Consider the following 22687-nt stretch of genomic DNA (forward strand, 5'->3'; position numbering starts at 1 on the left):
AACATGAGATGACCGTGAACTTCCGAGCTATCTTGAGACAAGTTTACCTACACAAGTACTGACAAGAGGACGGCCAAGGTCCTTGTGAAACTACTTCTACTACATTTCTATTCAGAACATACTTAAATAAAACGATGTCCAATTTACGCTTTAAAATCAAACTTGATTTCCATTTGATCATCACTTCCTTCTCTGCTCGCTCTCAACTCACTCAAAACACCGAGAAAACATTTCTAATCACGGTTGTGTATTTGCAAGAATGGATACGTTACGTATCACGACACCTAGCAACAATACGATTTATTGCGATAATGATATATTTGTAGTATTTTCGAGTACTCGACTCCGGTGTTGCAGAATTTAAAGACCACGTGACTCTTGACGATATTGTCGGTACTGCTTTCATTTGTTTTTTTAAACCGGAATTAAGTCCACTGTATCCTCTCGTCCTCAGTCATCACCAGGGTCTTTCATTATTTCTTTTGCTGCAACAGAAAAAAAACCTCACACTACTAAATAAATAATATGATTATTTTCATTTTGCCCACACATTATTAAAATATAGAATATATAAATATAAATTACTATTCTAAAATATGATTTTAAAGCCAAAATAAATCAATTAAAAATGTAACCTTTTTTTCTTTATACCCAAACACTTGATTGTGAATACATTTTATAGATTATATATGTTTATAGATATTTTCCAAAACCCTACTTATAACAACTATTTACGATTATGATTGGATGATATTGGATTATTATGTTCTCAGGTGTTTTCTTTAGCGGTGAATGACTAAAAGTAGCTGCTCCGCTTTGGAAACAGATGAGATTCTGAATAAATAAGGAGGCTGGACTGTTGACGTCAAAAAGTCATTGCTTGTTCATTCTTCTCGTCTCTAAGGCAACTGATGGTCCGCCATCAAACTGATGTTTTTCCATTGTAAAGGGTGATCAGTAGCAGGTCCCTGATCCTGAAGTGTGAAAAATCCGTTGGCATTTGTGTCTTCCTTGTCTAGTCGGAGCACACGTTGGTGCCGTTTGCAGTCAAATAGCCCCCGGAAGATGAATCAAGTCGGCATCGTGGCGGGTTCTGGATCACGCCACCGCCGGCGAGCTCGGCACCTTCAGCCGCGCCGCCTCCCATCTGCCGCGGAGCAAACGGAAAAAAATCTGATTTTTCGTCTCGATAAAAAGCCGTTGATGCGACGCCGGGTCGTTTAAAAGCAGCAACATCTCGCCATTTGTCGAGAATTGATGAGCTCGTGCCGAGCCGCGAGTTAAAATGGCCTCAGCGATGGAGCATTAAGTAGACTCAATATAAACATGGAGCAGTCACCATTTTTTATGTTCCACTTTCATCACCCCAACTGACACAGCCTGTGGATTTCTTTCCCTTTGAGTGAATATACTGTCATTTAGCATGCGCTCTACACACACACATACACGCACACAAACACACACTCACACACAACTTTGATCTCATCCGACGTAAACAGCTTCGATAAAAGCATCTACTCGGTTCTTTTGGTCATTATCAGTGACTGAAGACCACTTACATTCAGGCTGGGAAATAAATTGTACGACACATGCTTGCATACGTACACACAGACGCACAACACACTGTGCTTTTATATTACTTGGGATTATTGCAGTGAGGAAAAAAGAGCCATCAAGCATTATGTGCCTCAGAGGAAATAGGTCCGGCTATCATGTGCATCCACACGCCAGACTTTCACTGGTGCCGTGAATATGTGAGCAGGACTCAACGTGTCCCTCTGGAGAACCTGTAGGTTCTGGGATGTAAGATGGTCAGGCTGTGGTCAGTTTTCAGTCTCGAGGTTGATGGATCTCAAGTCTCAGGTGTCTGTACCTGTGAGTGTGTCTTGAGATGGAGTGGCCCGGGGGCTACATGAGGCCCTTTGACTGTGTTTATGTGGCCTTCGTGAGAACCACAAAACTGTCTGAACCAAAATTGTGTAAATTTTATATTATGCTTTTTTTCATTTATTAAAATGATCACTTTTAAATTTGTTTTGTTTTGTTTTTTTATTTTTTGTACCCATTTTTCTTCGCCTTTTTTAGTTTCCCATCCCTTTAAATGACTGAATTAAAATATATATTTTTAATAATAATTTCAATCATATAACATGTTATGTCTTCATCTTTTGTTAAATGTTTCATTAAAATAAAACACTTTCACAAGTTAAATGATAAGAGAAATAAAAAAGAATATTATGTCGGGTAACACTATGTAGTTTGTAACATCCTGTCTTACAATATTTTGTATATATTTTTTCCATCTATTTTTCTTCTTAATACTTCACATACTATTGAGGCCCCAGAGGGAATCGTACTACTGACCCCTGTGTTGAAGGGACAGTCGTAGGTTCGGCCTCCTCTGTGCTACGACGCCCTCGGCAGTCAACAACAAACAATCAACTCATGAACTTCGTCTTGGAGCTTTTGTAAGATGACGCTGGAATCATCTCTGCTGATCTGTCTGCTGTTGCAACGACACGACAGAAGACTTAAGAGCTCAACCTCGCTCTCTTGTTCCTGAGGGTTTAGCACCTTCTCCTCCCTGAAGGTCTGGAACATGGTGGATGCTCCTTCCTCTTCCTCTCCTTGACATATTCTTCACTGCCTTCTGCTGGCAAATAATGGTCTGCCTGCACCTGGACCACATGCTGAGTAAATAATGTGAAAGAAAATAACTCTGAGATGTAAGGCTCACTTACGTTGTCACAGGAATAAATGGCAGAAAATTTAAGAAAGAAATTGTGTTTGTAAGTCGGAGATTGTGCCATCGACTGTTGCCGTGGATGATTTGTGAGTCAGCCATCTACGCCACGAATGTGACCCCAGTGAGACGTTTCATCTCTGGCTTCGACTCTCTGTTCTCGGGGTCGTGGAGGGCGAGGAGCAGATCGATCGCTCGGTTGTTTAGACGTCATCATCTTCATTTTTCATGGGCTTTTAATTTGAGTGTGCAGCGTCTATAATGAGCTTCAAATCTGTTGCTCTATGGATTATGTTATTGCCCAGTTTCAACGTCAAGCCTGGATGAGGTAATACTTCAAACACATATTCGTTCCCATGAAGTCACTCTAACAGCCTGCACATGTATGAGTTTTTGAGCCTCTGACAATATTTGAGTCAATACAATTATACTTCGTACGATTGACTGTCAGAATATTTGTTATATTCAGTTAATGAGTTATTGTTGTTGGTAACATCGCAATGAATACATTGGCTTTTTAGAAATCCGATATTCATCTTCACTTTAAGTCTTTACTATTGAGCTATTTGAGTCACAAAGACTCTTCTTATCCTGAGAATCAGAATCAGTTAAGAAGTCCTCAATTATTCTGGTGTTTCCTACTGATCTCATGTGAAATACTTTGCAATTAGACTGTACAATTCTATAATACACAAGTGTCACATAGACTCAGTCCTTTCAGACCACTTGAGTCACAGACGTCTATTCATGTGACGTGACACTCATCTTGTCCAAATGTTCTTCCAGGTGAGTCTGTAATGACGTGTGTAGCCATGAGTCACTCATTCAGTCGTTTAAAACTTGTCAAGTCTTAAATGCTTAGTCACCATTTCCACAAGTATAAATTGCTTCCTGTGATGTTATCTTCTTCTCAGAGACTCATCTGGATTTCCTACCATATAGTCCCACGAGTCACAGGGACTCATTCATTATGTGCATCAAAATGACTTCCTTTCAGACCTGTTGAGTCACAAATAACCTTTCAGTAATAATAATAATAATAATCTCTAATTTGAGACTCATCTAGTCCAAACGTTTTCCTACGTAACTCCGAATTGACTCGTGTGTTGCCATGAATCAGTGAGACTCATTCAGTAATTTGAGAGTTTTAATTCCTGCGAAACAACTTGGATTTTTTTTTTACGGTTTCACCCTCGTAGCGCTGGTTATCGATTTGAAAAAAAAAAAAAAAAAAAGTTTCAATACCAGCACTGGTACTGATACATTTAATTCTCTACTGGTTGCTGAACAATGATTTTCTAAAAGCCAATTTTATAAAAATCGATTCTAAGCCAAGACAAAGTGACAATACACATGGTACAAATCTTGAGTTTCATTTTTCAGCTTTAGCAAATTTAAATTCCAAGCTGTATTTTTTACTGAATGCCCCCCAAAAATAACATTACTTTCCAGAGCAAAACAACACATGCTAACAAGTGACACATGTATCTGAAGTTTTCTATCAGTTTTTCTTCAGAAAAATGCAACCATTAGATTGACGTTACCTCCGTAGAGTAAGTAAGTAAGTAATATTTATTTATATAGCGCTTTTCGAGACCAGGGTCACAAAGCACTTAAACAATCAAAACAATACTCAAAAAAGTACATACTTTAAAGATCAAGATAATACTGAGAACAACACAGGAGTTCCAGAAAATCAAGGAAAAGCCTGAACAAATAGAAACGTCTTAAGATGTTTCTTAAAGGAGTCAGTAGATCCATCAAGTGCAAAGAGAGAGGAAGATCGTTCCAAAGCTTAGGAGCAACAGCCTGAAAAGATTTCTCTCCTCTGGTCCTGAGCCGTGTTCAGGAACCATAAGTAGATTCTGATCCACAGACCTCAGAGCCCGAGCTGGGGTGTAAGGCTGGATCAGATCAGTGATGTAAGGAGGAGCCTGACCATGAATAGATCTGAAAGTAAGAACCAGAATTTTAAAGTTGATCCTGAAAGAAACTGGAAGCCAGTGAAGAGTTTTAAGGATCGGAGAAATGTGAGTTCTTCTACTTGAGCAGAGTCATTCATTCCATGAGTCAGAACAGCTTCCTGTCACACCACTCGAGTCAGACAAGTCGCTTGAGTCAGAGACTCATTTAGACACATGAAAATTCTCAATCCAATGACTCAGCAGTTCCGTGTGAGTCAATTCAGGATCCGGGAAATTGAGTAAATTGAAGTCTGGTCGTCCTCTGGACATGTTTGTGACGCTCGTGTGACGTACGATCATGTTGTAATGAACACATTAGCGTGAGCAGAGTGCTAGAAAACTGCAGAGTCCATTAAGCCCTCGGTGATCAAGTGGCCTCAGTTTAATGAACGCATCATTTTTAAAAATGTCCAAATGTAGCGACGAATGAACCCCTCAACAACATCTCCCTCGCCGCTCTGCCGCGCGAATAAACGTCGTCTTCTCTCTGATTCTCTTCCTGATGAGAAGCCTTTGATTCATCAGCCAGCGAAGGTGCACGCTGTGTTTCTGTATTTTTAACACCGACTCACGCTGCGTTTTGTCTCACAATCTCCTTCCTGCTCTGCACAGAAAAATGTGATGCTGTCGACTGTTTTTTTTTTTTATTTATTCAAATGAAAAACCCACAAAAACTGCTTGTAATCCATAAAGTAATATCTCCACATTTCAGGTTTGTGAGCCGACAACTCATCGGCAGTTTAATAAGAGGCAGGGATCATGAATCAGGCGCCACAGTAACAACGTTATTCAGCGTTTCAGGGGATACAACGTGGCGGAGAGAATGAGATTTAAAGGAATACAAACGCGGCAGAACACTGGAGTATTACTGGCTGCTCTGGTGTCCTGAAGTGACCCACCAGACTGTGGGGACGCTCGTAAATCGGACGGTGGGGCTCGACTTTCAAGCGTTATCTTCTTCTTCAAACGGCCTCTGGAACGTGATTTACGAGAACCAAAACTGCCCCGCAGAGTTCTTGTTGAACGATAATTGCTGCTTGGAGGCCATTAAGTAATCGCATCTAATGAAGAAGCAGGAGGAAGGCGTTCACGTTCGTCGAGTCCGTTCAGTCATCGCGACTCATGACTCAGCACGACACACCAGCAGGTGAACTTGAACTACTACTCAAATGATGGCTGACAACTGAGTAATCGAAGTTATTATAGCACAGTAATATATAAGTTATTTGCTATTTTTAGTTTGCTACGCACAAGTAAGATAGAGGAGGTTCAATTTAATCCTGAGGCCACTCTTTAAAAGAAGTCAATTAAAAACCCATAAAATAAAATCGATCTTGCGATAAATCGTTGAGCTCTCCACTGATAAATATGGCCGCACAACATTCTACTGGATCAATTCTACGCGACAACATAGTAAAATTGGATGCATTTCTCAGTTGCCGGCGTCAGTCCATAAAGTATCCTGCTCTGTTTTTTTTTTGGCTCACACTTCCTACTGTGGGCCAAGGTTAAAAGACCAGAAGATTCATTTAACCATTTCCTGGACGATCAGCTACAGTTAAAGCCTGTAAGATCAAGTCTATGTAAGTAAGTAAAGGTTATTTGTAGACCAGGGTCACAAAGTGCTTCAACAAACACAAACAATACACAAGGTCTGACCATGAATAGATCTGAAAGTAAGAACAACAATTTAAAAGTTGATCCTGAAAGAAACTGGAAGTCAGTGAAGAGTTTTAAGGATCGGAGAAATGTGAGTTCTTCTACTAGAGCGGGTCGGAATTCTCACTGCAGAGTTTTGTATTAACTGCAGGCGAGAAAGATCCTTATTCTTCTTCTATGCATCAAGTGTCTTTATGATGCTGCAGAAAAACTGGAAGTCACGTAAAAATAACAATAGAATTTTGTGGCATTAAAAAACATTTACAGCTTAGTTTGCACAATAAAGGCCATCGTAAGCTGACTGACGGAATCTTGGAAAACATCCTTAATCTCAAGATAAATGAGCTGTTTTTCATGGCCAAATCATAATTCAGCCCAAAGTTTGAGAAAAGGAAGAATTAATTTGAATGAATTGGCTTCAAACCATGCTTCAGTAATAGACAGTGATTTGACAGATATTATGTCCATTTTGAAAAATAAAAAATCCATGTCCTTAACCTGCCTTAAAGTTGACAATCTTGCTACTTTAATCAAAGGTTCAGATTTAATAAACCATCCATCCATGTTCTGCTCTTAGAGTTCAAATACATTCAAGGAAGTGATATTACAAAAATGAAGGGAAGAGTTGCAGAAGACTTTCGAGAAAGTTGTTTCAGTTTTGTCATGATATGTAGCAGTTAAAAATGAAAAGAAAATTATTTATTTATTTAAATGTGTAAATCTATACGTTTGATACATCACACTGATGTACAGTATTTAATTGGTTACATTTTATGAAATATTTTCTTCATTGTGAAATTATCCTTAGTTAAAACTACAAATGTATTTCAGTAGAGTATCGATACATACGGTTCCTCCCCTCTGTTGTACTGTGTTCTTCATCTGTTGACACCTCCGGCAGACTATGAAGTTGTTTGCTGCCAACTTAAAAGCCCGATCTGTAGTATTCTTTAAAAAATGCTGTTTCCCCCTAACGTCATAAAAATGTCTAATGACAATGATAGAAACTCTCACTTTGGTTTTCAGTGAATTTTCTGTGTGTGCATTTGTTGTAAAGACTCTTGTCGTGTCATTCTCTTGTTTTATCCTCCTCAAAAGGTCTCACAGTACAAAGAAATAAAACAATAAAGAAAAAAACAACCTAAAAAGAAAACAAGCTTTGATAAATAGATGAATGAGTAACAGTTCGTATGAATAAATAACTGTGTTGAATCTTTCATTATCACACTCGGTCACAACAAAAACACGATAAATATTTTCCTTTTTTTCCCCTAAAGTATTTCTACGAGGGTCACCAAGTCCCTCTTGACTCGCGGGCATCATGAAATCCACCTGAATACTGCAGTGCATTTAAGATCGGTACCATTCTCCACAACGTTATTCCAGACGATGGCGTCCTGATCTCTTCCAACACGACTCTCTCTCATTATAGATAAAAATGTTTATTTATGAAAAAAAATCTTTGTCCATCAATCATCTGAAGAATTCATCCATCAGAAGAGAGACGGATCTCTTCTCATCTCTACCACCCTTATTGAAAACCCTTTCCGTTTGAAATCTGTCCAAGACTTTCCTCAAGTGGCACCGACTGACTCGTGAACTACTCTTGATGAAGGTTTTTGTTCACAGTCTTCTGCCAGTGATGTGTGTGTGTGATGAGCGACATCAGCTCTCCGAGCGCATTAAGATCATCTCCAGGCGTTGAGCAGAGTCCGGGCGACTAAACGGCTCCTTAAGTGGTTTCGATAAAGATGCACGTTGGTGTTTTGCGGGCGACGCAGCTGCTGCTGCCGCCGCTGGTTCGCCGCTCCTTTCTACAACTCGTGATCTTAAAGGGCACCCAATTTGAAGTTGACATTAAGAGAAAAGGTGTTACTGCCTCGTCCGCACCATAACGTTTAATGACGGGCGTTCATGCCTGACCACTGGTGTCTCGAGCACCTTTAACTTAAATATATCAGTTTGATCTCCATCGAGGTACGATTGTGTTTATTTGACCGAATAAAAAAGTTTAATCTTCAATTAAAGCATGAAAACCTGTCTATGAATGGATATATAAGAAAGTTTTTCAGGGATTCCAAGTGTATACACAATATATATGCCAAAGGAAAGTGTGGAATATTCTGCCTGCGATAATAACGATTTTGAAATACAAACATTTTATGCGTCTTCAGGATTAAGACAAACAAAGTCCCATGCTGTGTCTCAAATCGCATACTAGCGTACTAAAAGTTAGTATTTTTAGTGCGTTAGTGCGTCTCAATTCTTAGTATGCAAAATTTAGTGCGCCATGCACACTAAATTGGCGTACTAACACGCCCACAAAACTGAGCATGGTTCGATGGACACTAACCACACTAAACAGCCGCCATCTTAGTGACGTTTTAAACGGAAGTTACGTCATATATAAATGCATATATATTCATATACTTACAGGTGTATTTTCAGCAGCAGTAGAAGGATAAACACGTCTTCGCTGCTGATACCGGCTTAAATATCTCGCGATTATTTAAAATCTCATATTTTTTCTTTATTTCTTTTTCCAAACTTGCAAAACGTGCTGCCAGCAGGTGTCGATTGCGTTCAAACAGCTGGTTGAAACATCGTTAAATAGTAGTAGAAGAAGAAGCTGTCATGTGATTTCCGGTTAGTGTGTAGCAGCAGTGTTTGATTTGAGACATACTATCTGTGGAGAATTTGCGTACTAGTTAGTACTACACTAAACTGATGCATACTAACTTCTAGTATACTAAGAGTAGTATGCGATTTGAGACACAGCACAAGTAAACGTACAAGAACATTAGCTCTGCTGTTTTTTTTTTTTCTTCTGAGCTCGGCTGACAATAAAGTCTGTTGTTCAGCAGTGATCTCCTAGCAACCAACCTGAGATCCGTAGCAGCACCAAAGGCAGGTTCTCTCCCTTCGTCAGACCTCTGTCTCCGAAATCTGCTCGTCTCGGCTCAGCGCGGTGACACCAGTCCTCAGGCGCGTCCAGCTTAAAGGTGTTTCTCTCAAGGCAGGCAAACATACTGTACACTCGCTTTACCGCTGCCAGCTGTCACTGTGCAAGAGACGGACAGAAAACATTGTGTTTTTCACACCCGAGCCCAGGCTTCGTGCATCCTGGCTTTAAAGACTGAGTCGTTTTTTTAAAATGCAATTCCATGACGGTTGCGAATAAGAAGTGAGATTTGAATTATTTTTAACTCTGTTGAAAAGTCTGTCCAGAAACAACAGAAATAAATGTCCAAAAAGAAAAACACAAGATTAGGTCTATGTTAAGAAAACACGCCATTCTAGTAAACCCTTCATAACAGAAATTGAACGTGTGAATTAAAATTGTTATTAATTTGCAGTCTCAAATTAGATGAAAAGTAATTTTGGCAAACCCTTGCGTTATCACAGGGTCAAAGTGACCCGGAGGCTGGAAACAAATGTGTTTGACCTATCCCTTGTGTTGTTTCTGGGTCAAGGTGAACGACCTCCCTGGCTGCTGTAAATACTTTTGCAGTGGTGGATGTGTTTGACCTTGACCCAGAGACCACACAAGGGATACCACAAACACATTTGTTTACGGGTCACCTTGACTCCAGCGATAACAAAGAAAGTCTATAAAAAGCATAAATAACAAAAGTTAAAAAGAAAAAGTAAACAACATTTAAAAAAAAAAAATTAGACCAAAGGATAGTTTGTTTAAATTCAAATTAGATGAATGTTCATGTTGATCTCGTGAGCTACGAAGATGCAACTGATTAAGTAAAGATAAGGAACAGTTATTATGGATGTTGACAATTATTCAGAAACTTCCAATAACGTTTAAACTGAGGTTGAAGGTGAGAAAAAACAAGTTGCTAAAATATTCCTGCACCTCTTGTGATTGAGTTTGACAGCATTGATTTACCGCCTTTTCTGTATCAACAGCACGAGCAGTAGAAATACTCATGTTCTTATTTTATATTTAAATAATACTAATAGCTTGTGATTAACGTTTTGCAAATCTCTTCATATTCAGAGATGCCTGGCCTTCACTCCACTGCAGACTCGTCCACACACAGGAGCTGACGGAGAACTTTCAATGTTCAGCGTTCAAATACAATTCCTTGATAGAATTATTTCTAACTCTATGTCTTTTTTTCCATAATTATTCTTGGGACACCATCTTCAAATCTCAGCAAAAGACTTCTACAGTATCTCCCAAATAAAAATGTCCAGGTTTTCCAGAAGTTAGTCAGTCTGTACAATAAAGTTCTAGTTTTATATCACATAATATATAAAGCATGTCAAGTAATACAGAAGAAATAATATTAATCATAGTTTATGGCAATTGTTTATATACAAGGACACTTTTTAAAACTTTCTGTACAAAGATGAAGAGATAATATACCCAACAGAAAGCAAAAGATAGGGTCTCCAGCGGTTTAAAAAAAATAAGCACAGAAAAATTGAATCTAAAATGAAGGTCTTTCATTGTTTCAATTCAATGTCTAACTCTTTAATCAGTAGCCATGTGTAGTAATTCAACGTTGATCTTCAGATTCTAAAAACTTCACTAACAAAGACGGACCTTCAGCCAAAACAAAACCTTCCATTAAACGTTGAACACTAACCCTGTCCTCTCTACGTCCGCAGGTCGAAAGTTCGTCATCGCCAACGCGCGAGTGGAAAACTGCGCCATCATCTTCTGCAACGACGGCTTCTGCCACATGTGCGGCTACTCTCGCGCCGAGATCATGCAGAAGCCATGCACCTGCAACTTCCTGTACGGACCCGACACCAAACGCCTGGCCATCGCCCAGATGGCTCAGGCGCTGCTCGGGTCGGAGGAGAGGAAAGTGGAGATCGACCTCTACCACAAAGACGGTAGGAACGATGTTTTCGCTCTTTTTCAGTGGAAAAGGTTCTCGAAAATAAACTGTTGCGATGATCACGAAACTGATGGAGCTTATGGGGTTCGTCTACGTTTGCTTGTCAGTTATTTACAGAAATGCAACGCAAGCATCTTTGGAGCAAATATCCATCTTTGAAGCGTATTCACAGTCCTGTACATTCCATTGATAAGTTGTTTGTAAAAAGTAAAACTGAGCTTTTTTTTGACGGATTTTTGAAAAGAAAATATACAAGAAGATGTAAAAGATGCTCTTTTTATATCTTTGCCAAAAAAAGGGCCATCATTTAAAAACCTTTAGTATTCAAAAGTTTTTTTGTGGGGTAAAAGAAATTTATAATTGGAGTATGTCAAGGTGTTGAATGACTTGAGAAGGTATGAGTTGTTGACGATAAAACGATTATTCAGCAACAAGAGATTTTCTTCGTAAAGGACTTATCGTGAATCAATGTTTGGCGACATATTTTCGTCTTTAGCCCTTTTCGCACAGGATAAGTATAACCTGGGGACCTCTGTGTTTTGTAAATGACCCCCCACACCTCTGCGTTATTTTAAGTGCATTCACACGGGATAAGCGATGTCTGTAAAATAGTCATTTTTCCTGACATTACCTAGAGATACGGATGTAAAAAGGAGTGCAATTACTAAAAGAGAAAGTTAGTGTAACCAAGCGTTCTTCGTTAGAGAAGATAAAGTGGACAACCGTTTATTTTCTTTCGTTTCTCAACTTGTGCAGACGCTCAACAGTGAGAGCGCTGCCCTGCACATACATTTGCTCCAAAATTATTCTTGAAGAAGAGACACAGTCTGTTACAGTAGTGTAACCGAGTGTATTCGTGGCTGGAACTTAGTTTGTAGCTGTGCAGCGTGCATGTCTTCTTTACTTTCGTCATGTGGAGCACGACACCCCCCAACAACAATAAACTCGATCTACTTCCTTTTTAACACCTTCAAAATAAAACAGCGTAAGTAAATATTAACACAATGGCGAGTGCCCAGAAGTACCGTTACAGTGGCATATATGCGGCATTCAGAATAACAAACACATTAGTATCATCATCCGACGTCTGTGTTTGATGAATTACAGTAGGTCATTTCCGGCGGATTTATTACATTACAAAGCACAGACATGGCGTATTCGCACGGAATTAAAACTCAGACATTCTCCGCAATTATTAAAAATGACCAGAGGTCCCCAGGTTATACTTATCCCGTGCGAATAGGGCTTTTCTTAGAAACGCACAACCTCGTGCTGGTCATACTGTACTGCAACAGTTGAAGCTCTGTCGTGGGTTCGCTGAGCCAAACCAGTGGACAACTGGAATGGTCATAATTGGGAGCACTCGGAACATCTGCTGGACATCTTCCACTTGTAGAGAGACCCTCGGGGAGGAAGGGAGTAAACCGAGCGGACGGCGACTAAAGGGGGGAGCGTTGGTTCGAGAAACGCTGGTGGAAGAAACAAAGTGCGAGAGAAGCAGTAACTGTCAGAAAGTGTGTTTCTCACGTCATCTGAACTCACGGCTGGTGGCGAGACAGACGGGGGAAGAGAGAAAACACGGAGAAGGCGCCAGCTGTCTCCTCTCGCTGCTATGCAAATGTTGTCTCATCTGAGAAGAATGAAGGTGTAGTTACAGTGCTGTGATGCCGACTTAACACAGGTTCCATCTCGAGGATGTTTTATTGTCCGCAAAACGTTGATGACGATGTAGATAGATACGATCGACGATCGATAGATGACGATAGAGATGATCTAGGGTCGGCCCGGTGGCATAGTTGGTTTGTATGTTCTCGTGCGCTCCTGGGTTTACTCAGGGAACTCCAGTTTCCTGTCACCTTCTCATGGTGTGGCCTGCCTCTCGCCCTAGTCAGCTGGGACAGTCCTAAGCCCACATCAACTTGGAAATATAGCGTATAACGTCAATCAAATCTAAGATACTTTAGTAAATCGGTGACCTCAGGATCTAATCTTGGCTGTTTTCTGTCATAGACTTTTAATTTCAAGAATCAATGAATTAATGGGATTTATTGATCGTCAGAATCAACCATTAATGAAGCGTCGAAACATCATACAGTTATCTTCATAACATGTACTTCGCTTCCTAAATACAGCTGTGTGTATTTAAATAAATCACTGTTCACGTGGAGTATCTAGCAATAGCACAGAGACAGCATATACCTCAGCCAAGGAGTTTGTTTCACACAGTGTTGTCAATGAAATAACTTTAATGATCCAAACATTGTTTTGGTTCACAGAAAAAAATGAAGAAACAAACAAAATAAAAGTGGCAATTCAGTCTCAAAATGTTGAAGATTAAACATATTTTTGACGGCTAAGAATTTTATATTGTGTTTACTTTCGTTTCCTTTTCTGGTTTAGGTATTTCTTGTAGGATTTGTATTCTCTTTTATTGTCCCCTTTAAATAATTGAATACAAATATTATTTGGAGAAAAAAAAGAAGTTTTCTTTTCTTACTTAAACCCCCGCCACCAACATTATAAAATAAAATAAATATATATACTATTAAGCTTTATTTAATAATTAAATGACACTATATCTTTTGCACTACTTTTTAAAAAAAAGAGTTTATTCATCATATTTAGTGGCTTTGCCACTACTTTCTATTGGCTTGTGAAGTGCCAAACAAAAGACCGAAGAACTAAATGAATCCTTACGTGAAAAAACCCTGAATAATTTTTGAATCTTGTAAATAAGAATAGAAAAGGTGCGACTATGCCATGATGTATAAATGCTTATTTAAACACTTGAATTTCATGTTCATAACGATTCCCATTCCATTATAAATTATGACTACTTTAATCATTGGTCACGTTATTTAAGTAATGTCATAAATATAAAGATAACATATTCACATATAATAAAAACAAAAAAGGCCTTTATTAAAAAATGATTGTATAATGTTTTTGCAATTATTTTAAAGGGCAACACAGTTTTACTAAAAAGGTCAATTAAAGAAAGAAAGTGCATTTTTCAACAAGTAAGTAAGTAATTTGTATTTATAGAGCGCTTTTCCAGACTAGGGTCACAAAGCGCTTAAACAAACAAAACTTTTTGATCTTTAAAGATCAAGATAAAACTGAAAACACAACAGGAGTTCCAGAAAATCAAGGAAAAGCCTGAACAAATAGAAACGTCTCAAGATGTTTCTTGAAGGAGTCAGTAGACTCCATCAAGTGCAAAGAGAGAGAGAAGATCGTTCCAAAGCTTAGGAGCAACAGCCTGGAAGGATTTCTCTCCTCTGGTCCTGAGCCGTGTGCGAGGAACCATAAGTAGATTCTGATCCACAGACCTCAGAGCCCGAGCTGGGGTGTAAGGCTGGATCAGATCAGTGATGTAAGGAGGAGCCTGACCATGAATAGTTCTGAAAGTAAGACAAAATAGACAGAAATAGATGCTCCGGGAGCTCAGAAGAAGACTTGTCACCTTGGTAGTGTTGCTTAAATCACCGGAGAGCTGCTGATTATATGCAATGGACACACACCATCCATAATTCACACGCGGAGAAAACTCTACGCCTCCGCAGGTATGTAGCTGAGTATGACTGTGAATCGAGGGCGACCGTGACCCACACATGCATGTACGCACACAGGAAACATACTAGAGCACCAACTCTCACACCAGACCTCGTCACAGCCCATTCATGTAGTGCCAGACTTGGGCAAGAGCTTTCGCCATGATGGATCTCCCCTGTCGCTCTCATGCTCAATTGTTCTGCCTGGCTCGCCGCTCGCCTAATCCATCATGCTCCTCAGGTAAACTGCGGGAGGAAAGAAGCGTTCACACATACAAAGAGCATGTGAGAGGTTCGCTCTACGATCTTACAACAACCTGCGATATTCAGCATTCTCTCCGGCGGACAATGGTCCAATCAGACACTGACCGCTGACGTGCAGGAACATTGGGATCATTAATCTAACTTTCTGCATCCGCGAAACAATGTTTGTCGACTCAGGGTCACTTTCTGCTTCCCTTCCACTCGAGGCCGTCCACAGCCCGGATCAGTTTAACTCCCTACATTATGAATCAGAAACAAATTTAACTTTTTGGGGAATATGAAAGAATATCAATGAATTTTTAAAATTCTTCAACACATACTTTAATCCATTGGAATATAAATCTTTCTCAGCACCTGAACACAGTTTGTGGAGTTATACGATGGAGTTATACTTTGGCCCATTGAGGAGTAATATTATGGCTCCTTGCGGACAAGTACTATGGTGCCTTAAGGAGTAATACTATGAACCCCTGAGGAGAATTACTATGTTCGCCTGAGGAATAATGCCATGCCTCCCTTGAGGAGTAATACCATGGCCCCCTTGAGGAGTAATACTATAGTCCCTTGAGGAGTAATGCTATGCCCCCTTGAGGAGTAAAACTATGCCCCCTTGAGGAGTAATACTATGCCCCCTTGAGGGGTAATACTATGGTCCCTTCAGGAGTAATACTATGGCCCCTTGAGGAGTAATGCTATGCCCCCTTGAGGAGTAAAACTATGCCCCCTTGAGGAGTAATACTATGCCCCCTTGAGGAGTAATACTATGTCCCCTTGAGGAGTAAAACTATGCCCCATTGAGGAGTAAAACTATGCCCCATTGAGGAGTAATACTATAGTTCCTTGAGGAGTAATACTATGCCCCCTTGAGGAGTAAAACTATGCCCCATTGAGGAGTAAAACTATGCCCCATTGAGGAGTAATACTATAGTCCCTTGAGGAGTAATTCTATGCCCCGTTGAGGAGCAAATACTACATTGAGGAGTAATACTATGCCCCCTTGTGGAGTAAAACTATGCCCCCTTGAGGAGTAATACTATGCCCCCTTGAGGAGTAAAACTATGCCCCATTGAGGAGTAAAACTATGCCCCATTGAGGAGTAAAACTATGCCCCATTGAGGAGTAATACTATAGTCCCTTGAGGAGTAATTCTATGCCCCCTTGAGGAGCAAAACTATGCCCCTTGAGGAGTAATACTATGCCCCCTTGTGGAGTAAAACTATGCCCCTTGAGGAGTAAAACTATGCCCCTTGAGGAGTAATACTATGCCCCCTTGAGGAGTAATAGTATGACCCCTTGAGGAGCAACACTATTGCCCCTTCAGGGAAGAAGAAGTAGAATCGTAATCTCTCACTTCGTGGAGTTATACGATGGAGTTATACTTTGGCCTATTGAGGAGAAATATATTATGGCTCCTTGCGGAGTAATACTATTGCGCCTTGTGGAGTAATAATATGGTCCACTGAGGAGTAATGCTACGCCCCCCTAGAGGAGTAATACTATGCCCCCTTGAGGAGTAATACTATGCCCCCTTGTGGAGTAATGCCATGCCCCCCTTGACGAGTAATAATATGACCCCTTGAGGAGCAACACTATTGCCCCTTCAGGAGTACAACTATGGCCACTTGTGGAGTAATACTTTGCCGCTTTGCAGAGTTATAACAAGAAATAATACTATGGTGATTTGTGGAATGATAAAACAGTGCCTCACGGATAATACTATTGCAGAGTAATATCAGAGTGGAGGAATATTATGACTCCTCTTGGAGGAATACCATACTGCAGTGTGTTGCTGAGTAATACTACGACCTCTCGCAGTTTGGCTGACTGGTCGTTGATTTTTAGAAAATCTAAAAAATAGCATACTAGTGGAGAGTTAATGATTTTCTATTGAATTAGAAGACCAGAGTCAAATATTATAAAGCCGAGAGTGCCATCTAGTGACCTATCAAAATGAAGACACTGTATCATGATACTGTTTTTTGAGCCACCATCAGCCCCTCATTACACTTGTTTTGGATATTTCAACATGAGCGAGATGTAGATCAAGGTGGTTCGATAATACCTTGTTCCTCTGGCGGTCCCACGTTGGTTAAAATGGGAGGTCTGAGCAGAAATGTTTGGGCATTCGCTGAGGATTTAGCAGGAAAATGCGGAGAGATTACATGTTGCTCGGAGCTTTAGGAGGAGAAAGACTTCCTCCAGCTGACTGGATTTTCTCCCATTGTAAACTGATAAAAGGCAGATGATAAATGGATGAAAGAGCTTGCTTTTGTAATTTCTCACAGACGCCGCTCTAGCTCCAGGGACGGCGACGAATTTGTAACTCTGTATTTCCTCCTTTTCGAAGCGAGCAGGTGTTTTTTCAAACTGTCAAGTCCTCGATAAGGCAAATAAGAGGATTTCTTATCAAGCTTTGTCGTCAACAAAGTTTGAGAAATCCCTCCCCCCTGAAGATGGAAGAACTGAAGACGAGCAGAAGGTATCAGACGGAGTCCGCCTGCCGAACACACTGTGACAAAACCCAGAGGAGCTCAGCAGACTCTTGTGTCAGCCTGGAAAGACGCCCGCCCGCCGAGCAACGGTTGCTAGGCAAATACTTCCAATCCTGCTGCTTCTCTGGAGGGTTAGCACTCGGTGACATAAGTGCCGTGGATGATCCCGCCTCCGACTGAAAGTCCATAACAAGCCTAATCACAACTAATGCAGGCAGCTGACGCCGTTTCTTTAAGGCACGGGACAAGGAGTCAGAAACTGGACAAACCTCTACAAGAGGAAAATAAAAAGACACAAGATATTTTTGTTTGCGGTCGCAGTGATGCAGCGACTCATTAGCTTCTTAATGTGGCGTCGCTCGTGTCTCACACCGAGGTCCAAATGTGAACCGTCATTAACATCCGCCTTTCCTTTTTTCTCTGCATTTAAACGCACCACGAGAGGGCGATTAAACCGAACGAACATCCAGTGATGCAAACTTATTCTTACACAATTCCCACTTTCTTGGTGTTTTGGCCGAATCCACGACTTCAACGATTACAAAAAAAAAATATGGCGGTCGTCAGATTTTTCCGCTCAGTTTTCTGAAATCTGTGACATGGAGAGAAGTCAGAGCGAGCCGACCAGACTGCGAGTGAAATGTCATCCTGCTGTCTCAGAATGAAATCAAAATAAAGGACCAAGCTTGCACAAGTTTTGGGGATTGAAGATGACATTTGTCGACAAGAACCTGGACTTTACAAAATCCCAGCAGGGTCAGAATAATGAGCTCGACCCTCGTCCAGAAAGCTGCAGTCAGAACCAGCTGTCAGCTGAGATGGTGAAACCGTTTTTTTTTTTATTGCAGTCTGCCTCCTGATTTCTTGGTGAATCCACCTACGTTACACACACACGCCTTGCCAAGCCTGATTGCCTTCTGTCTCGCGGTCCTGCCGTCTGATTTTTAAGTGGTTGTGTGATCACGGTTCAGATGTCGATGTGCCGTGCGGAGCATGCGGGACATACTCTCGACTAACTTTAAACTAACACTGAGCCATTTATTTCCCGAATGCAGCGACAGTCAATGGAATGCTCTTCAATATTACCAAAGAAGTCGCTTTTATATTGTATTTTTTTAATGATATATTTCTGTGGGCTATCAAAATATCCCACAGAAGTACTGAGGAAAAATGTGTGTTTGTGCGACATCAGCTCTCATCTAAAATACTGCTGGCAGAACAATGGAAACATGAAAAACGACAAGGATCAATCGTATACAATCAAATTGAAACGTATTCAAGGGGCGCGTATTTCAACCATTAATAATAACCATAATTATACATTAAATTTGTGTATCTTTTTTTACGCTTTGCAACTAAGAATTAGGTCAGGAGACAAAAACAATAATTTAAACAAAAATAGACCTTTTTGAAATTGTGGGTTTTCACATGTGACATGAGATTGTCTATTTGTGGAAAGTCACGGATGGTTGGCGGGAGGATGTTGCACTGGTTGGAAGAAAGTTCTGTTTGAAGTCTTTTCAACCAGAATTGTTGCCCTGCATTTATTTTATCTATACCATAATAAGAAACCTTTTTTTGGCATTCAAAATACAGCAGGGGGCAGTAATGAGCGCGACTAGATGGAAGTACGTGAAGAAGAAAGTTGCTCCGTCCAAACAAATGGTATTACATTCTTTTAAAAGTGGTGGATCCAGAGCAGGTGTGGGCAATTCAATTTCTTCAAGGGCCACATTCAATTCTGTGAATGTTGTTAGGGGCCGTCGAGCAAAAAGACTTGACTTTTATTAAGCTAAACAAGCTGCAATTGTATTCTTGTATATATGAGTTTTTTTCAAAACATTTCTTCATCTAACTTTAAAAAATATTTTGAGGGATTAATGTATACTCAAAATATTACACACAAAAAGGAGGGAAAAAGTAAATAGTTATGTGAAATTGTAAATGAATAATAAATACAAAATATACTTTTTAAATGCATTAGAACCATTTATACATGATCATACTTGACATTACGAGGGCCGCATTAATACAGTCAGAACCAGATCGGTTTAAATTATATAATGATATACAACACAGAACAACACAGGAGTTCCAGAAAATCAAGGAAAAGCCTGAACAAATGGTTAATACTTCTCTTCCTTCATATCCAGTGATGGTACAACAGTGTTTCTCTTCTTTCGTGTCCAGAGGCTTTTGATTTAGGAGATATTCTCTCTTTTAAATCAACAATAAAAGCACGTTTTTATGCAACATGTAATCTCTGCACTTCACTCCGTCTGAATCTCAAACGAGTTCACACCATAACCCCTCGACCGCGACTATCAGCGCCTGTGCAGACGTCAACCAATCGATCGATGGTTGACGTCAAGTGTGAAGAGTTGTTGCCCTTGAGCAAGTTTCTCCACCTTAAAGCGTCGTAAAATGCAGCAACAAGCAAGTGACGATACGCTCGCTCAGGCCAGCAACTGTAATAACATCCCAAGCCGTTACTCTGCATTATTTGCGTCCCACTTTTATTTTTTTGCCTCTCCTGCCCTGAGAGTCTAGACGTTTGCAGGCCAGCGGGTGTTTGGCTGTGCAGTCGTCTCGCAGACGCGTCACTCCGAAGGTTCAAAGACGCTTTTCTTGTGCTTTTATTATTCCGAGAGTCTGTTCCCCGCCACTGCGGGCTTATCTGAATATGGATGTGTACAGTATGTAAATCATCCTGCTTTGGTCTCACTCTCAGTGTGTGTGTGTGTGTGTGTGTGTGTGTGTGTGTGTGTGTGTTTCCCTGGATAACACACTTCATGAAACAGCTTGAATAGTTTCCTTAAGAAAGATGTAAGAACACAAAAGTCTCTGATTGGCTTCAATAAACATGTTTAATGATGGGAAAGGAAGAAGGAAATCAGTTTCAATGAATCAATCTTTCACGATAATTAAGGATATTTGTGTTTTATTGTCAGACCGAAATTGCCGTGTCTGTCATCACATTATTTCATGAATCAGTCCGACATTAATCTATCGAAGTTAATTGATTGATTTGATCGTTTGTGGAGTTAATATTAAGTAAAAAGAAAAAAGCTCATTAGAAGACGCTTGTTTCAGTCCTAGTTTATAAATGGTTATATTTTCCTTGGTTTCTGTTGTGTTAATAATGAAAGCCTTTTGTTGTACAATCGTAAAATATATAAAATTGGCAATAAATATTGATTGATTTTGGGCTTCAAATGATAATGGTTGGTCAATAAAAATGCAGAGTTGATGCCAACGGACCCTTTAAAACGCTTACATCATGTTGTTTGTCAACGCTTCTCTATATGTGTATTTATCTACCTTGCTTTGAGCGTCGCCTCTTGTCCTCAGTAACGAGAGTGCAGAGTAATGCTGGCTGCCAGCCGGACACAGTCAACACATTACTCAGCTCATAAAGACTGACAGACACACGGAGGAGTGTTTCAGACAATGTTGCGGCGGAATAGGTCGAGCGGGTCCATTCTTAATCCTTTATTACTTCATTTGTCTGCCGAGCTGCGCTCCATCAGTGCCTGTCAATCAGCTTCAGACCGGCAAGGCGGAATAAACTCCGGATGTTTCATTTTCCCTCCGAAGGTACCAACGGGTTCATGTTGGCTCTTAGGAGACTATTTGAAGATATGTTTTTTGCTTTAGAGGTCTAGATCTTAAAGTGATAGTTTACCGAATATTCAAAGATCACAAATTTTCTACTCATGTTGACTTAGTGTTTGGATTATTTTCATAGTAATCTGTTCCTTTTTTAGAGTTAAATTTTAACATCCAAGTCCATTTCTTAATGAAGCGACTGGTGCCTAGTGGTCTTTGTCTATATCTTCTTCCAAAAAGACAGACTTAAAAACATCGAAAAACCCTCCGCGGTGCTTGTCTGGAGCGTCTGTAGCAGAGGTTTGAAGAATAACAAGCGCTACTGATAGGAAGTACTCCGGGTATATATTGCGATATCGCTTGTTATTCTTTGAACTTCTGCTAGAAACGAGTATCTTCTGCTACAAATATGGACTTGTTTCATTTTTTTATGGAACAATTCTTCTCATGTCGAGGCTGAAATACAAGAGGGATGTTAGAGACGAGCAGTGTGGAGGCGTTTGGATGTTTTTAAGTGTCCTTTTGGACGAAGATAAAGACAACTAAGCAGAAGTTGCTACAATAAAATAAACGTATCAAATCCCAACGGGGGAAAGTAGAAAAATAGGGGGGAATACCAGCAACAAATAAGATGTTTTGAGCTATCATTAGAGTCGAGGGAATGGAAGATAAAGAGTCCTAGACTTTACTTCTTTCAAAACTTCCTTTTGAACATTTCTGGGGGAAGTCAGGGGAATATATTATACTACAAGGCTTGTCCTGGGTTTACCCCACGGTCGAGGTCCTCAACAAGAGCCCTCGCATATGTCCAAGTCACTTCAACTGGTTTTCCTCAAAGCAAAGAAGAGGACCTACTTTCAGCTTTGAATCATAAGGTTCCTATCAAGGTATTCAGTGAATACCTTGATATAAGAAGACCTGTCAACAGAGAAAGCCTTGGCATTCCACATCTGCATTCTTAACGTTCTTTAAATATTCACTCGTAGCAGCCAAAAAGAAGAAGCTTGAGGCTTTTTGTTCCTGCTCTTCATAATAATGTTCAGCTATGATGGCCGACATTCACCCATGATCTGTTACCCAGAAAAACTTTATTAGTTATCGCTAAGAAATGTATAAACATGACACTGACGGGTGACATAAACCATGAGATTTATTTTCTTCCGTTAAGGGAGCATTAATATATATTAGTTAATTTTGATTTAATTGTCCTTGTTTTGGATTCATTACGCTTTTGCTCATTGTCTTGAGCCATTAATACCTCCATGTAGAAAGTTCTGTCTTTAATTTTGTCCGTCGCTTTAAAAACTGCTATCTAAAAAATGTTGACATTGATTTAAGGAACAGATTATTCAACGTTGGTTGTGTTGTTTTGATGATTCAGAAGGTTTTATCATTTACTCGTAGGTAGGGATGAGTATCTCTATATCTGGACCGACACAGTACTGATGCTCGGTACCCTACAAATGAAAGTATATCAAAATTAATAATAACTTAAAAACTACATGGATTAAAAAACATTTTATTGAAAGTTTCAAAT

The 22687-nt window shown here is 40.0% G+C and overlaps 1 protein-coding gene across 1 annotated transcript in view; it reads left to right on the top strand.

The window, feature by feature from the left end:
- Nucleotides 1–22687, top strand: part of kcnh2b (potassium voltage-gated channel, subfamily H (eag-related), member 2b) — a 232764-nt gene that overhangs the window by 18204 nt on the left and 191873 nt on the right. The window contains exon 2 of the mRNA XM_087788776.1: nt 10996–11226. Within this exon, the coding sequence (XP_087644902.1) occupies nt 10996–11226 (231 nt within the window). The remainder of the gene's footprint in view (nt 1–10995; nt 11227–22687) is intronic.

Source organism: Callionymus lyra, chromosome 4, assembly GCF_982586985.1.
Source record: "Callionymus lyra chromosome 4, fCalLyr1.hap1.1, whole genome shotgun sequence".
In the NCBI taxonomy this organism is placed as follows: Eukaryota; Metazoa; Chordata; class Actinopteri; order Syngnathiformes; family Callionymidae; genus Callionymus; species Callionymus lyra.